Raw genomic sequence first — 18766 nt, forward strand, 5'->3', positions numbered from 1 at the left:
ACTGACTGACTGACTGACTGACATAGTGATCTATCAACGCACAGCCCAAACCACTGGACGGATCGGGCTGAAATTTAGCATGCAGGTAGATGTTATGACGTAGACATCCGCTAACAAAGGATTTTACGAAACTCCACCCCTAAGGGGGTAAAACGAGATCCACGCGTACGAAGTCGCGGGCGGTAGCTAGCTAATTAATAAATACATTACCACTCCTTTGCGTCGCACAGTCGGGTAAAAATATTAACTTACTAAATTTGACGTTCAGAAGCCCTCTGGTGGCGATCGCTGGAACTATACAATAGCAACGCTTAGCAACGCGAGCTACTTTCTAAAACCTTCGCTTAAGTGTGCTTAGAGTTACACATAATGGTAGTCGTTTATGTTAATAAGCATACAGATGGCGCTGTTTAATAAAACCTTATTTGAAGTAAGAAAAAGAAAGAGGATCTTTTATTGTATAAAAAAATAAACTGATGCCCGTTTTCACCATCAATCCCTAATTTTTAAGTGACCCCTATGAAAACAAAATTCCTGTTATGTGTTACCATAGGGGTCACTTAAAAATTAGGGATTGATGGTAAAAACAGGCATGAGTCCAAGCTTCCAGCAGCATTAAGTACATGAATTCGAAAAACATTAGGTAAAAAGGGATCGGATATTTGTTTTTTTTCTGTTTTTTTTCTGTTTTTTTTTTTTATATTTCGAGTCCTTACGTGATTTGATTCCATTTTATTTTTGTAACTGTACTTTTAGGATTTCGTACACCACATCAATATATTAAATTCATTAAGTAATAGATAGGCTTTAAAAAAATCAGGGTCAGCAATGAAGCTATTTTCACACATTGAATCGTAAGTAACAGAATATAACATTTTATTGGTATATCAAGAACCTTCAAAGTAAGTAATAAAGTGTTTTACTATCAAGTGAGAATGGTTTAAAAGCTTCAATTAACGCTAAAAACAATTTTTATCGGCCATTTTATTACTGATAGATGTATATCGACCCATCTTGTAATATTTGGTAATTGGCGTAAAGTAATTAATTACATCAAGGTCGATTTTAAGTTTTAACTGTAAGGAATTTCAACTATGAGCTTTACGTAGCGATGTAAGAGCACCAGTTATGGCGATGCATCGAAATTATTTCACCGGAATGTCATTGAGTTCTGGGTTCTAATCCATAATGACATTTTAATAAAGAACAACGGAACTTATTAAATCAGTTGTAGGATCATTGAATTATATTCTAAGATAGTTGAATGGTACAAAACATTACACATTCAAGACATAAAAAAACTATGATAAATAATCAAATATGGCGCACTTACGAACTTAAAAATACATTTCAATCATTTTTAAATTACCATAATTTAACAAGCCTCTTTTATATTGGACAGGGTTTTTTGCATACTAAAATAAGGGTTCCTTGTCAGGACTACGGAACCCTAAAAATTAATTAATCACATGCTCTCTGCGGAGTAGACCCCTGGCATCCCTAAAGTGTTGCAATGGCCATGAAACTGGCCCAGTTTCGAAATGAAAATTAAAAACTTTTCTCAAACACATGCGAGCTTGTACACTTGCGAGCAAAGATTTCGCACCCAAACAAAAATATTACACGCTACAAGAGAGTTGTAGATGCGTAATCTTGATGATTGAGTAATGATTCTGAAGTCAGGTTAAGGCGAGTTTGGAAATACTGTAAAATACTACATATTTAAAAAGCGCTGGACGCAGGCCGCTACCAATCGATCAACGTGGAAAGCATTGGGGAGGCCTATGTTCAGCAGTGGACGTCCTATGGCTGAAATGATGATGATGATGATGAAAAAGGATACCGACAATCTGAAATACCTACTCAGTTTAACAAGACCGTCAACTGAAAACTGTGTTGATTTAATTATATTGAAAATATTATCAGTAAGAACTTGTAAACTAAAAATTTATAGAAATATCTTTATGCAAATTAATGCTCTTTATAAAAAAATATCAAATAACAATTAAAAATTTATAACGCTTAACATTTGCAATTACGTTAATAATTATTCATTATCACAATTGTAAAGTTTCAGCGTATAATCAAATTTCGGCGAAACAAGCTATCTTAATTATTTTTGTCCATTCAATTCAGTTTTTTTGTCCTCAATTGCACACCAAAACGGCGGTAGTCGTGCGAGAGGCAATATACAAACAATAGGACAATACGGGCTTTGTTTTTGTGATATACGTGTATGTGTATGGCAATGTGTGGGCTGATATACAGGGTGACTGTATATTTTTTTTTTAAAAATATAAAAAATATTTACAAGCTAAAAAACAGTATTCTGAAAATAAGTTTTGTACAAAAACTGTTGTAAAGAAAAAAAATTACACACTATATCGGAGTAAAAAAGGCAATTTTTATGACATTTGGCATTCTCTGCCAGTCAACCTTTTTAACAATCTGGCTCAAATTCCAAGTGATACTTGTTATAAGCTTAAGGCATTTTGCATCAGCCTATAACAACTTTTCGTGACACCCTATATGTCCAAACGTATGGGCTAACTGACTGACAAACAATCTGACATAGAACGTTGCGCGATACGCACTAATTGGTGGGAAATTCGCATATTTCACACATGCATGGGAAATTGAAAAGAATTGAAAACACTGAAAGGTGGTCTCTATGAGAATGATTCCTTTGAACATTAGGTAAGGTCTAAAGTCTCGTTATACATGATGACACCTTATCGTATTCATAATTATGCATAACTAGCTATTGCCCGCGGCTTCACCCGCGTGAAATGTAGTTTGTCACATATCAATTATAGCCTATATGTTATTTTGAGTTATAAACAATAATACTGTAAAATTTCAACTAAATCCGTTCAGTAGTTTTTGCGTGAAAGACTAACAAACATCCAGATATCCAAACTTTCGCATTTATAATATTAGTAGGGTGTAAAAATAGTTGTGAGTAATACTGTACCATAATGCTGCATCTGAAAACAAAAACTATTAAAAAAGTACATCATAAACCTTTTACATAGAGCTGAAAATTGACTAGATGAATCCTCGTTTATTTTGTTTAGATTTATTAATTACTTTGTCAAATTTTTGAAATTTTTCAGAGATCTAACCTTCAAGAGCCTTTACATGTTTCATAAATTTAGGCGTTTAGTTTTATTTATAGCAATACCATGGTAATATATGCAAAAAGATACATCTCACACAAAATTTCACATAATCTCACAGTAAACTACCGTAGTTTCATCATCATATATACACATACGACATAAACCAATATCGCGGAGACGAGTTGAACTACTTACAGTAACCTTAACCACGGTTACGTAAAGTTCAATCCGCAGGTTAACTGGCGACCACTGTGACTGCGAACTTATTTTTTTTTTTATATTTATCAAGCGCATTTTATTATTCTTTATGACTTATCAATACTATTTAACATTTTATGACTTATCAAATACTGGATCCTAAACTAGTTTTCATTAGTTTACAGTGTTTTTACATCAATAAAGATATTCTATATCATGAAGGCCCTTTACAGGACGGCCCACATACAAAGCTTATACGCAGCTTCAAACATCGCTTGTCCTACCATTATATTATTTTCGTTCGTTCGTTCGTTCGTTTCAGCCCAAAGACGTCCACTGCTAGACAAAGGCCTCCCCCAAGGATTTTCCTCTCCATGGGGGATTTTGCCTTATACGCCACGCTAGGCAGTAGGTTGTGGGTACATTAGCGACAGAACTATATTTTATATTGAACAGAAACTGTGCCATTATTTTTTTTACTTATTTATAACTTTTTTAATATAGTAACATTTATTTTATATCCATTCTTGATATTAATCTATATGATTTATTTTCAAAACTTATCGTTCACATAGTTCGTAGTCGCGTCGCTCAGATCAAAGCGTTGTATAACACGATGCCATAGCAAAGCGCCGTGAAGGTCACCCGTTGTGGTTATTGAGCAGTATGTTTACCAGCTCTTACTTACCTCGGTGGTTCGGTGGTTACAGTACCGGTTCGCAAGCCAGGTTCCCGGTTCAGTGGGGTCAGGCTAAATTATAGGTTGTGGGTGAAACGCGGGGTTAATGCTAAACTTTATGTTTACAAATTATTTGTTGTTGGTACTCGTTCGGGATAATTGTAATAAATAATGTGCGTTATAAAAAATAAATGTTAGTCTAATATGTAAGATTATTTTTGAGGTAGAAAATATTTACGTGTAATCGAAGTAATCAAATACTCAGTAATCAAGTAATCAAATAATCAGAATATAAAGTAATTAAGAATGTTGTTTAAACAGTTAATATAATTATAAATAAATGGTATGCTTTCATAATATATTATATTAAATACCAATTTCCTGGAAACGAAGTTTTTATCAAGTTAAATAGCTACAATTTTTATAGGCATCGTGTGATATGAAATCGTTGCAATTTTGAGTTTAATTACAGGCTAATTTTTAATTAACTTTAAAGGGGAAATAAAAATAAAAACGTATTGTATGTTTTTAATATTTTTGTTTATTTTTCACATCGTTCGCTCTTTACAATCAACTTACAAACTAATGTAATGGTAACTTTTATATCACTACGTACCACGTACGCACATACATACATGACATGACATTTTTGTATAAATAAAAATGTACAAAAGTATGAAAAAATTTTGTTTGCTGGTGTCCCGGCCGGCTAGACTTGGCTAGGCTTATAAATTATGTGATTTTCTGATGAATGCTAAGTGACTAATTACCCTAGTGGCTGTAGTAGGAGCCTCCGAGGCTCAGGTGGCTGTACTGGTCGTGTTCGTTGACCAGGACGGGGACTTTGACTGGTACGGGCACGGGCCTGTCAACGGCCACTGGGACGTGCTTCTCAACGGTCACGGGGTAGGGCCTGTCGACGGGCACCTTGACGGGGTAAGGCACGGGCTTCTCCACTGGGTAGGGGACGTGCTTGTATACGGGGTAGGGCTCTGGCACTGGCACCTTAACGGGCACGGGGTAGGGCTTCTCAACGTGGACGGGGTAAGGCCTGTCTACGGGCACGTGGACGGGGTAAGCGACCGGCTTCTCAACGGGGACAGCGACAGGCACTGGCTTCTCGACGGGGTAGGGAGCGGGCACGTGGACGGGGTAGGGCCTGTCGACGGGGACCTTCACGGGGTAGGGCACGTGCTTCTCTACAGGGTAGGGCTGGGGCACGGGAACTTTGACTTCAACGGGGTATGGCACGTGTTTCTCCACGGGGTAGGGCTGGGGCACTGGCACCTTGACGGGGTAGGGGACGTGTTTCTCGACGGGGTAGGGCTGGGGCACGTAGACCTTGACGGGGTAGGGCCTGTCGACGGGTACGTGGACGGGGTATGGGACCTTCTTTTCGACGGGGTAGGGGGCGGGTACATGAACTGGCACTTTGACGTACTCCTTCACGTGAACGGGCACGTGTTTGACGACCTCGTAGGGTTGCGGCACGGGGACCTTGACGGGGTATGGCACGGGCTTCTCGACGGGGTAGGGGACGGGTTTTTCGACGGCGACGGCGTAGGGGACGCCCTTGACGAGGGTGATGGTCCTGGTGACGTCGGTGTGTTGGCCAAGGTTGACGCCGTATCCCGCGTGGGCGAGGGCGCCCTCGTCGATGAAGTTGTAGGCGCCGCCGTGGCCGTGGCCGCTACCGATGTAGCCCACGTCCAGTCCGCTGATGCCGTACCCATAGCCGAGGTTCAGGAGACCACGTTTGTCCAGTTTCTTGTCTAAAGGCTCAGCCTTCTTTTCTGTCGTCTTCTTCTCGCTGGCAGCAGCCGCTGCTACCAGCAGGAAAACTAAGCAGATCTGTAAATAAAAGAAAAACATATTAGTCACTCATTCTATTGGATAAAACACACATTTTACGTAAACATTGTGTCTATTAGTGATAAAACCTTCACGCTTGAAGCCTAAATCGTAAACCTCATCAAATCTGTGCTTCCGACGGTAATTGTTTGTTAAACGACTAACGATATGTTATTTCTTAACGATTACAAGATGGACTGCTAATGTTCTTATAGCCCATTGATCATCTAACAACCTCTTAGTTTTTGGCATAGTATAAAGAGACTCAGCGGTCTTACTATTAGATACACCTCCATAATTTATGGTTTTGTTATTTTTAAAAAATTACACCGAGTTGGTTTTATTCCAGAGAAGATCTAGTCAGTCAGTTCTCAATAAAATAACAATAAAATAGACTGTATGTAATTTAAAACCAGGTGCCTTGTCTAGCATAAAGAAAAATAAAAGAAAAAACAAGAAAAGTATTTTGTTGATCCTAAATTTTTTATCTAGGACCTACTGTAACTAATTTGACTGTGTTTTGAAGATGAGCTTGTTAATTTTATAAATATTAATGAGGCAATGACTAGTTACGGTTTGCGATTGCAACGAGGCAGAGAAGACCCGATTTTATTAAGAAATCATACATTTGCAATGGGCCGACGATAAACAAGATCATGTGTGGTCAATGAAGATCTTAGTTACATGGTTTTGCAATATTCGTGTAGTAATAGTAAAATTTGATAACGTTTTTTATTGAGACGATTAATTGCCAATGTATTTCACAATGACTTAATACTAGCGTAAGTCGTGTTGTGCATTTTGATTAATGAATTTTACTATACGAAGTGTTCTACTGTAGTTTGATTTATGTAGTATGTTTATTGCTAGTTTACATAAATGGATGTAGTACGAATAGTTTATCTTCTTTTCAAAATGCTTCGTTTCCTTGTAACGCATAGAGTCGATTTTATAGCAATGGAATAACCGATTTAATGTAAAATATTGGCAATCGTAACATAATTTTCATTTCTCAATCGCGATTACGAAAATGGATGCAAACGCGGAAATCTTAGAGATCACATTCAAATGATTGCACTTGTTCATAGATCATAGTTATCTCGATACTATGCCATGTATTGGATAACGATCATCGACTCGTAACTGTCACGGTGCGAAAATATACAGATCACTGAAGTTACTCGTATGTCGACGTATCTGTTTACAGTTACCTGATGTTTGAAGTTCTTTAAACTTAACTTACAACGAAAGAGTGTCATCATAGATGTATGATGATCTCTAGGAGTTAGTTGTACGAGGAATTTTGAGTGTATTACATCGTTTTCGTTTCTACATCGTCGTATTTACATCGTTATGAATGTGTAACAGCCGCGAAAAGAGCTGAAAATGATGTTTAGACTACTGACGTTTTTACTCGTATCGCTTTGGACTGGTACTCTGGACTTTGAAAACTTTGGTATTCTACAAAGCAAAAACTTTCTAAGCGCTACAAAACCGATCTTATTTCCTTCTGCACAGAGAACACGATTGTGTAAACTATTGTTTTACCTAATTATTTGGTCAAAGCGTAATTAGCACAGCAAAATAAGCATGTGTGAGTTGCGTCCGTCCATCGCACTTGTGCAAGCGCATTCGGCGCAACGCCCGTGGGGTAACTTGCTAATAGCACAGATGGACGATAGCTGTCTATGGTTGCCTTCGCCTTGCATATAGATAGAAAATTCTAGACGATATCTGTGTTACTTGATTTAACGCAACTGTCACACAGTCCTAAACTAAGTTGAGCATGTATTATGGTGATACTAGATAGTTACGTCCATGATTCCTAATTGTCACACTAACATTTGCTCTTTACAGAATGCGAACCCACAAACATCGAATATTTAGTATAAGTGGTATAAATCACTAAGTCAACACTACAAAGATGAGTTTTCAATTTGAAGGCCAACTGTTGCAAGCGCTTCAAATTAATAATATTAAAATCAACACAGTGAATTGTTGCATAAAATTATGTTATTCAAATTAATTTCTTGCTCATTAAAAGGATTTCAAGTTGGGAAATATACGCATAGATTTGCAATAAGTTACCTACTAAGATCGAGTTACACATACAAGATCGTCATACAATCGATTTCTCTTAAAGCAAATTTAGCGACAAACAAATACAAATATACATCTGTTTACTATCGCCAGTTACGTTAAACAACCGTAACGTCAAAAGTAGCGCGTGCGCACACGTCAAAAATGACGAGACCGCGCGAGGGACCTGGATTCAAAAATGGCGGTTCATTACGTCACGATCGATACGACCTTGGCCTAGAGCTGAGATTTGCATAGCAAATGAATATCGGATTACGCAAATGTAGAGATGCGCTGACTTGGATTTATTTGATTTGACGTTGTTTTAATTAAATAATTATGCTGCATTTCATTAAGAATACATCTATATGTTTAATGAAGGTCAATCAGAAAAATGTCAACAGAATTCTTCAATATTAACGAAAGAAACATTCATTCGAAGATTCAATTTGTTTTTCTTCGAATTTGTTCTGTAAGTTCGGGATATAAACACTCTTAAGCATAAGTAATGTGATTTCATGATTACACCAACGCCGTGATCATCAACATTATCTGTTTCATTGAGAAAAGTAATGCGTTTTTAACGACCATTTTTACGAGTATTTCGCAATAAGTGAAAATAAACGTAATTTTACCATTAATTTAATCTTTGACTCGGCTCAGTACAGATACACTCCTTAGTTATTTTTAAAATTCAACTAATTGCAATCAAACACATGTTGATATGACGTAATAATTTTTAAAACAAGTTAATTCGATCTAAGTTGAAAAATAGCAGTTCTAATTAAAAGTAACAAACGCATAACAGTATGTAACCGTATTAAATAACCGAGTCATCGATACAGATTATAAAGTTATTCACGATAAGAATTTTATGAGGTCGGAGTAACCAGTGAAAATTGTTTATAATGCAACGTACGGTTAAAGGTGACATCAGGATTATGCGTGTGCAATATGTAAATATAGCGTTTATGAGCATCTATTCGGCGTAGGCACAGCTTTATAACTTTATAAACAGTAATACACTGAGATATATGATTGGCTTTTACCGCAAGTTTTTTGAATAGATTTTACATTTAGGTACCCAATACTTCACTGCTTTAGAAAAATTATGGATTCATAGTCAGTGCACGTAGAGGTGAATGCAAATATAACCTTTAACCTACATCTAGATTACGCTCGTTCCAGCAAAACACGCTTGTATAGGGCATTTAGAACCTACTCTACATTTAGTGTAAAAACTTGCGAACACGCAACGCATTCTCATAGCCTGACCCCGACTGATACTAATCAGAAGCGAGCCGGCGTGGGATAGCGCCCTCATGGCGTCTGTCGCAACGGCTACTTACCACACCGCGGCCCGATTTGTTTATAAGCGCAGGAAACGACTCCATGGACTGATGAAATTTTGATTATAATCGTTTTATGGTGGTGATTGAGACTCAACGTAAGATTGAAATGGAGTCTATTGACGTGAAGTAATTCATCATAAGATGTCAGTTTTATCCGCATTGTCTTTGAATTATCCACCATATCAGTGGATAATTATGTTATTAAAACATAATAACAGATCATAAATAAGACATAAAACGGTAATAATAACATTCTTTATAAAATAAGGGTCGACAAGTTTATAGAGTTAGCGCAAACAACATTCCTACGTTAAATTCTCTAGAAAACTCCGCATTTTTCCAGCGAGATGGTATTAGAGTCTGTTCTAGACTTTTAAGGCAATACAAGAAAATGCTAACTAATAAATCGTTTGTCGCGTAACACGGTTTGAATGTATGATGTGAGGTATGCTCGTGGTAAACACTTAGTTTTTGTTTCTTTGTTCAATAAGTTACCGAACTCTGTACAATTCAGTAAACATATTAAATTCTGGCTCATTTTTATATATTGCTATCTGTATATAAATAGATGTGCGTATTTCTACACAAACTCTATGAAAAAACAACGTTTTGGAAGCTCGTGAAAAGTACTTTAACCGGCTGGGGGTCCTTGTTTAAAAATTATTTTGTTGGGACTCGTAGTACCTAAATTCAGTTTGGAATTTTCATGCGAAGCAACATCTATCATTATTATTATAAGAGTGAGTTTGAATAGATGGGAATTACAAATGCATTTCTTTATGCGAATAACTAATTCTACTAAATCTCTACCAATATCGACCTATATCATTAGCTTGTTAAGTCTTAACGATTGTACTTAAAGATACGCAATTTCATAACAGACCGGTGGTTACGGGTTATGTTAACGAATGCTAGGTTTCCTGGATCTCTTCCTAGACCTGCCTGGCCTGGTCTAGACTGAAACTCGTCTTGGCCGAGAGTGAAATGGCATTGTGACGCAATATGCCAGGGAAGGCTCAGCCTAGTAGTTCAACAGGTTTAGATTCCGTTATTGAATTAACTCGGTTTTGTTCATACGTCGAGTAGCGTAAAGGACAACATTGCGGTTACGTGACTGTCCTTTTAAATTAATTCAACTTGGTATAACTTTATCTAATAATATAGGGTTGGCAAAGTTATAATGGATAAACTGAACAAGAAAATCATAACTATTTTTAAAGTCCGGAACTGAACCGTTAATAAAGATAGATTCAATTCACTTCATTCAATTTTTAAAGCTACTACAAGCTAAATGATGCTTCACCAGAAGGAGCTTTTAAGCGTAAAAATAATAATAATTACTATGATTTTTTGTTATATCTTGCTATAGATTCATTCATGAAACAAAGGATTTTTTATATCTGAAAGGCAGTAGCGCTTTAAATTGATTATTAAACTGTCTAATAAATCAAGACATTTTTGATGAACTATCATTAAATCACTCTATAAAATTTTATCTGTGTATTTAATCAGTTACACTTTTGCATTCAACAATTATGTTAGTGATTAATTCTTCATAATAATCATTGAAGCGAATCATTGTTTGTTTAAGCTGTACGTGAGCTGAAATTAATATAGTTGCCTTATTATTTAATATCTGTTATCGTAATAAATGTCTAATGATTCAGCGTTCTATTTCGGTTCATTCAATTTGGGTCCGTTCTATTTCTTTGTCCACCATCCATTACTTCCCACTAGTGAGAACTGCAAAGCGTTGACTTCAAAAAAGTGTGTCGATTATCAAAGATCACTAAAACACTCCACTTATGCACGGGACACACGGGACGATTGCGCACTTTTTTGAAGTCATCACTCGCACTTCACTTAGTCTTCACATCACTTCACTGCACTCACCGTTAATTTCATTATGCCTCCTGTACGGTGGTTGGAGCCAGGAATGGTACTGGATAAATTCGATTGCGGTTGTGAGTTTATATAGGTGGTTATTTGGTAGCACTTTCGCCATGCCCCCCTAGTAATGGAATATGCGCGGTGTTTTGTTTCTTATACGCGAGTCCTTCGTATTTGTTCGGACGTCGAGCGGGAGACAGACGCGCCGCGCGTTCTAAACTCGAATTTTTTATTTTCTTTTTCGAATTCGCACTTTCGTACGGTTCCACCACGTGTGTTCTTTGCATTATGAGTAACCCGTTAAGTAATTCGTTACATCCAATATTAGGCGTAAGTTAACCTCGTTTTTCTATTGTTTAAGGCAAAAGAGTGTAATAATAATAAATTCTAGCGCAATCAAAACAATCGATTGTTTATAACAACTAATTATACGTAACGTCTAAAATAATTTAAGCTGAAATCTAACATCCTTTGAATAAAACAGATACGGGTCGGATGTGGGCAAATAATTGCGTCCTGCGATCATAACTATGTAATTAGTTTTCGTAAACGTTGTTTAAGTGTTTAAAACATTAGTATCAATAATAAATCATAATTTCATCACGTTCAGTGATCACGATAGTGTTAACCTATTTCAATTGTAACTGTTTTCAGCATTCAATTCGTTATGAACAATAAAAGTGACCCGTTCCAAAATATTGCGATATTAAGTAAGTTCTAAACAAACCCTTCAGGGTCTGAAATCTTCTGCCTGTGGTGTGCCTATTATCAGTTATTACTGATCGCCTAAAGTACTCATCTCTTTGACACAAGTTATTATAATGATTATTCTTTGCCCCATAAAAATATCTGCGCGATAATTTAACTGACTTCTCTCTCATTGATATTCAGAAAGAGTTAGGCCGAGTTGCACCACCTAACATTGATAGCAACTATGACGATAACCGGTGCTTTTTGTATGGAGTTTGACAGATTTTTGACGTTTGTCAAAGTTAAATTAAGATTGTGCAACCCAGCCTTATCGTCTTCGAAACAGACTGAAAACTTTTAAAACGATCTCAAATAACAAAGATGTGCATAAACCCAGTTCTAACTTGCAATAATTTAATAAGAGTATTCATACTTTTTTTGCATACGCTCACATTTGTATGGAACCCAATTCTTTTGTTCATCCACAAGGCTTTGTGGTCCAATTCTTCGAAATGTTGAAACTTCAGTTTAATGACACCGGTTTAGGTAATATTACTTAATCCTACTTATAGATATGTATTGTTTATTCGCGTGCTTAGTATATAGAGCATTTCATACATGATCGTTCATTCTGTCAAGATATAGGTTCAAACGTTATTTAGCTTTGTTATGTGGTTATTAATAGTTATTATTCTTGATTCGTATTAGTTATTAAATTTGTTCAATTTAATAACTAAAACGTGAAAAAATCAATTGCGATCGGAATTGAACCCATGCCGATTCGCTTGCCGGGTGTACCTACTGATCTATCTAATCCAAATATTTCATCAATTCATCATCAAAAAACAATAACATTCAAAATATGAATTACAAACAATTATTTTTTTAATACAAAGTTTTGGTTAGTTGTTTTGAAAAATTGTAGGAATTTGGAACTACATACTTTTAAATTACTATACACACATATGTATGTTCATTGAATCAGGAAGGTGTTCGTGTAGTGATTTTCTTATCAGCAATAGTTATCTTGCTTAAATTTTATATTTTTAACGCGAGTGTGATCCTCAGTACAAAAGACATCAACGCGTTACGAAATCGAATTTATGATTTAAACTTTTTAATTCATGTAAAAATAAATAAATATGGCTTATTTGATTGTGATATTGGTAGTTTTCATTGAAAAGCATATTGTCCGTGCCTCCATGATCGTATAATACCTATAGTCTTTTTCACGTAAGATGATCCGTATGACACTTCAAGGTTATCCATATTACGCATACTACATATGCAGAATATTTTTGAAAAAATATTTGTATTTTATTAGCAATATAATAAAAAAAATAACTACCTTGACTTGAATTATATAGTAAAATCTGAGTCTATTGATTATATTTTAATTAAATACGATGTAAAAATATCATTTATTTCATGTACGTAATGTGTGAAACGGAATAGATTTAGTGCTGGGGTATTTCTTGTATAATAAAATCGATTATTTCCGCGGTTCATTAATCGATTGCAGTGAATACTTAGTTATTAAAAACATCACAAAAATCAACTATATTTTTCGATTATTGACTTTAATAAACGCATTAAAAATAAATTAATGGTTTTTAATTTAAAGAAACAGAACCAGTACTTTTTAGGAATCGTTTTTTTGAACATGAACCATGAAATTTGAATATTATCAATAAAAAATTGTTACAATAATATTTGTAATTGTAAAAAACATGTTTTTTGTTAAATAACACCTATACAAAATATTTCTCTAAAAGTAGGTTTTACTAACTCTTCGAAAAAAATCGATAGATAAATCGCTATGGTTTAGTTATGTGACATCTCTAAATCTTTCAAACTCGAAACGTCATACGGATCATCTTAGGTGAAAAAGACTATAAGTACTTAATATTCGTTTCAGACAATCAGTTGAAATCAGTATGAAGACTGAATGACCTACTAGCATTGTCTATGGACAGGTTTTATCTAACTAATAATAGTATTGTACTAATAATAGTACCTACTAAAAGCATTTAAATTAGAATACGACAGCTTAATACTAAATTCACGTTTTTGTGGTGTTTTAGTAAACCAATTTGCGCCGGCGGAAACGATACAAACATTACGAAATGACTCACTCAGCGAGTTCAGTACCTCTAGTAGGAAAAACTTTCGAGTTCGTTTCGTTGCGTATTCAAAGTGTCATCGAAAAATTTTGTATGAAAAATTAAACAGCGCCCCCTATATTATAGCCGCCCTAGGGGGCGCTGTTTAATTTTTCATACAAAATTTTTCGATGACACTTTGAATACGCAACGAAACGAACTCGAAAGTTTTTCCTACTAGAGGTACAGACTGAGTACGGTCAACCAGATGTGCTACTGGTTCCAGTCGAAATGTGTTTGCTAGGCTTTTGGCGACTTTATTTCCTTCATGGCTATCTATACTAATATTATAAAGCTGAAGAGTTTGTTTGTTTGTTTATTTGAACGCGCTAATCTCAGGAACTACCCGTCTGATTTTAAAAATTCTTTCAGTGTTAGATAGTCCATTTATTGAGGAAGGCTATAGGCTATACAACATCACGCTACGAGTAATAGGTGCAGAGCAAAAATGAAAAAATGTTGCGAAAACGGGTTTTCACGCGTACGAAGTCGCGGACACAGCTAGTTCGGGTATAACCCTTTAAAGTCCTTACGATAACTAGATGATGAAAGTTTTTTTGAACCGTCTATTTATCTAGCTACAGCCTTTGGAGTTCGTCTTCAAACATAGGCTTCCTCTTCAACCTTCCAGACTTCTGTCACCGGCCACTTGCATCCAGTTTATTCCAACTTGTTGCCGGATGTTATCTGTCCATCTTTTAGGTTGTCTTCCTCTGCCACTTTTTCAACCTTAAATATTTTGGTTATTGTTTTGATATTAATCCTGTTTGAATTTTCAATTTGGTTTAAAATGAGCTCTAAAACAAACGTAACATAATTCATCATCATTTCAGCCAAAGTACGTCCACTGCTGAACATAGGCCTCCCCCAATGCTAAGCAAACATAACTACTTTAGTATACTATAGTTTCATGTAGTTAAAACCAAATGCTAAGTGGGTTTTAAGTTCATTCAATACTTGTTCGAATAGATAGTATTTGTAGACGATTAGATTTCGCAACGTCTGACTCACGAACGCGTAGTTTGGTCAAGCGGAAACCTAATTAAGGCTGTAAAGGACAACTTTGCTTAAACAGGTCCCCTAATTTGTTATAATTTAAAGTGCAATAATCTCGCCTGCTAAAACAAGTTTTTCAGCAAGGTCTTATTTAATCAGAACTTATTATAAATCACTTTGTAGACACGCGAATTTTATTCACGACGCTTATTTTTTGAAAACATAGGTCATAATCATGTTACTTATCTTTATAGATCTAGTTTAAATAGTATTGGTTAAACTTTTCTTAAAAACAACATTCGTCAAAACCTTTTGGTTCAACTCAGATTCAAGACTAAACTCTTTTTAACCGACTTCAACAAAAGGAGGAGGTTCTCAATACAGTTGGTATTTTTTTTTCTTTATTCCGAGATTTCTGAACCGATTTACCCGTACAACCAAACTGTGGAATGGACTGTCGTCTGCGGTGTTTCCGGACGGATACGACCTGCAAGCTTTCAAGAGGAGAGCGTATCTTTACCTTAAAGGCCGGCAACGCACCTGTAACGCCCCTGGGTCTGCGGGTGTCTATGGGCGACGGTAATCACTTACCATCAGGTGACCCGTCTGCTCGTTTGCCTCCTATCACATAAAAAAAAAAGATTTATTTAATTCAAAAAGTTACTGACAAACGATGTACTTAAAGTACTCTAAAATCCAATATTGGTTTAAGGAAGTACGCAAGAGACAATTTGCGCGAAATACCCGCAGTTTACCTAACTAGACCGGTCGAGTATTTAAATCCACCTGGTTTTGTTCGCCTGGTTTTTTGATTGAACCGCAATTAGTGTCTTACGTTCGTTTACTGTCATTTGAAGATATATTTGATTTATTGCGTTTTTTCGGGTCACTTCCCCCGGTTTTTTACCTTAATTATTTTATTATTTGTAAGTTTAACTTTACATAATGTTGATTAGTTTTTAGGCTCGCTGAAATAATACAAATAGTAGATAACAATAATGCTGTGACAAGAACACGTACGGGATTTTTAATACCCCATTCATTATTCAAGTAATGTGACGTAATCAACAGGCAATTACGACAAGACAAGTGCTTTTGATATAGTCGTACGATAACGAAATAAATGTCAATAGTGCACACAAAATATTCAGGAAACAATAATATTGTACATTAAAAGTGTTCACACACAATTGTGTGAAGTTTGATACCAAGATTTTCCGGATGCTACCTTTCCTGTCTGTCGTAATTATTTGAATTAATCGTTCTACTGTCATCTTAGAACATTGAAAAGTTATCTATACAATCAAATATTTAGATAAACTCCGAAATCTAGCAAAATCTAAACTTCCTACACAGAAACAAAACAAATTTTAATAGCCATTTGCCACACGATTCCCATTCTATTGTTTAATTATTGAGGAAATGCGTTTTTCTGGCAACGCGCACAGACAGACACGTCGAAAGCAGAGTCCTTGCGATATTTGTGCCTACGCGGAAATGCGCTCGGCTGACCGGTTTTTGCGATATAAACCGATGTAATTAACAAAAATATTGATTTTCCGTGAACCGCTGGATCGATAATTTACAAAATCATGGCAATCAATCGACATATTTAAAAACTCTGACATTTTAGTCTTAAAGTTTTTGCTTAATAAGCTCGTTGATTTATCTATCATATTTTTGTTCGTTTTAAATTAGCCTTCGCGGCTTTGCCTACATGGGTTACAGTCTTTTACAGAATAACTGTTAGACGCGTCCATTTTTTTATAAAGTAGGAATGTAACAAATTTTAATGTTCTAGATGTTATGGACACAACAAACAATAAATCATTCAAATCGACCGGTTCTCAAGTAATGCATCGTCACACATGTGCCATTTTTTAAATTTATTTACATGATCACTAAGTAGAACCAAATATGTAGTTATTTACATAAAACTTCAACATTTTCATTGTAATATTTTTTATTGTAATTTCTGCGTTGGAATTGATTATCTCGCATTTATACCTTTACTAAATTAATTCGTTATCACATTCAATTATTCATAGACGTCAATTCGTAAACTAAAACAAAAATATTGATCTGCATTGACATCCGGTATTAAAACTAACCGCATTCGCAAAAACAGGCAAACCTTCGAGACAGAATTATATTGGAAAGGCGGCTACGACCGGCCAGTTCCGTCCGGCGGGCCTTGAACCTGGAACCCCGGGTTACACGAGTAACCAACGGGCATAGTGACGATCGGAACTAAGATTATTCAATACCCATCATCGTACTGTGCGATAGTGCAGTAGATGGAAATCCTCTAATTGAAAAAGCGAGGGTTTTAAGTTCGGTATCGGATAAGCTATCTTCTTGGCTTAACACAAACCTTAGGTCTCTCATATTTTGGACTTCCTCAAATATATTTTTTATCTTTCATTTTTCCAAAATCATAAGACAGCATTTAACTGTAGTCTATTTCAACCGCTGTTGTGGGCACCATTCCCACTGGGGAATAAGGGATAACTAGAAAAAAAATGTCCAGCTGCGATAAACGAATAATAATCGCCAATGATATCTCAGTCAAATAAATAAAACGCATTTTTAAAGACCAATGAAACCTATAAGGTAGTTCCGAAGACCTTGAACTCACTACCCGGGTCACACCCAATCATGTTAAAAAAGATCGCAAAGGATGATGGGCACTTTTCTATGGAATCTGGGCGTAAAACCAACAGAAATGTAACTACTATTATTTGTTAGGACTTAATATCAGAAATATATTTTCATATAAATAACTACCAAAAACTCCCGGGTTTGCTTGGAAATTGACATAATGTGTAATAGTAATAGGTGCTTTATTGCGCAAACAAAAAATATTATTAATTAATATACTTATCTCCTTACATTTTAAATAGGTACATTAAGTTATTTATCCATTATTATGTCCAACAGTTCAAGAGTGGGGTCAACAAATGGTATATTTAAACCATGTTCTACATTATAAGCGTAGGACCATACCTAGGTACCATTTAGAGAAAGGACATGAACACAGTCATGTTTCAAGGGGATTTCTACCAGTTAAGTAGTAGTGTCGCATAATCGATCACGGATCGATTATTAAAATCGATATTGCCAAATATCGATGTATCGATTAACAATTCCATTAATCGATTTTATTGATTACCATCATTACTATCATTTGATTGTTATTTCAATTCCTTATTTTCAGCAATATAATCGATTATTGCAATCGAATAATCGATTATGATTTATTCGGTATACATACTTACTAAATCGATATAATCGATAGTAAGATATACTCGCAATATGATCGATAAAAGCGATCTAATTGACCTAATACTATTTTAATTACCCTAATGTGATGTGAAATACTATGGAAACTTTGCATATTCAACGACCTCTATCTCCGTATCCCCGCGTATTTCAGGATTGTTGTCATACTATGAAATGAAGTACTAGTATTAAGCTTTAATTTAGTATACTTTTTGTTTCTGTTGGTTTAACGCCCAATATGCCCATCATCCTTTGATCCGCACGAAGCTACTGAAATTCGACACGACCATTACAGATGCAGTAGCTCTGATTACATAAATAATAGAGTTAAGTTTATCACTTTAATATGATTTGTTTTGGAAAATTAAGATTATGTATCTAAAATCTAAAACCACCATGCCTGTCCAGTGACCATCGCTCGATATTTTTCTCCATCAAGCAATCCAAAGAACTCAAATTACCGTA

The 18766-nt window shown here is 35.6% G+C and overlaps 1 protein-coding gene across 1 annotated transcript; it reads right to left on the reverse strand.

Annotated features, from left to right (window-relative positions):
* Positions 1–4559: 4559 nt before the first annotated feature.
* CPG13 (cuticular protein glycine-rich 13) lies at positions 4560–11271 on the reverse strand. Its single transcript, XM_028308926.1, has 2 exons — positions 11175–11271; positions 4560–5850 (listed from the first exon to the last, which is right to left on the reverse strand). The coding sequence occupies exons 1-2, from the start codon at positions 11184–11186 to the stop codon at positions 4771–4773; spliced, it is 1092 nt and encodes a 363-aa protein (XP_028164727.1). The 5' UTR covers positions 11187–11271; the 3' UTR covers positions 4560–4770.
* Positions 11272–18766: the final 7495 nt, after the last annotated feature.

Source organism: Ostrinia furnacalis, unplaced genomic scaffold (genome assembly GCF_004193835.3).
Source record: "Ostrinia furnacalis isolate ACB-3 unplaced genomic scaffold, ASM419383v2 OfSCF2568, whole genome shotgun sequence".
Lineage (NCBI taxonomy): Eukaryota > Metazoa > Arthropoda > Insecta > Lepidoptera > Crambidae > Ostrinia > Ostrinia furnacalis.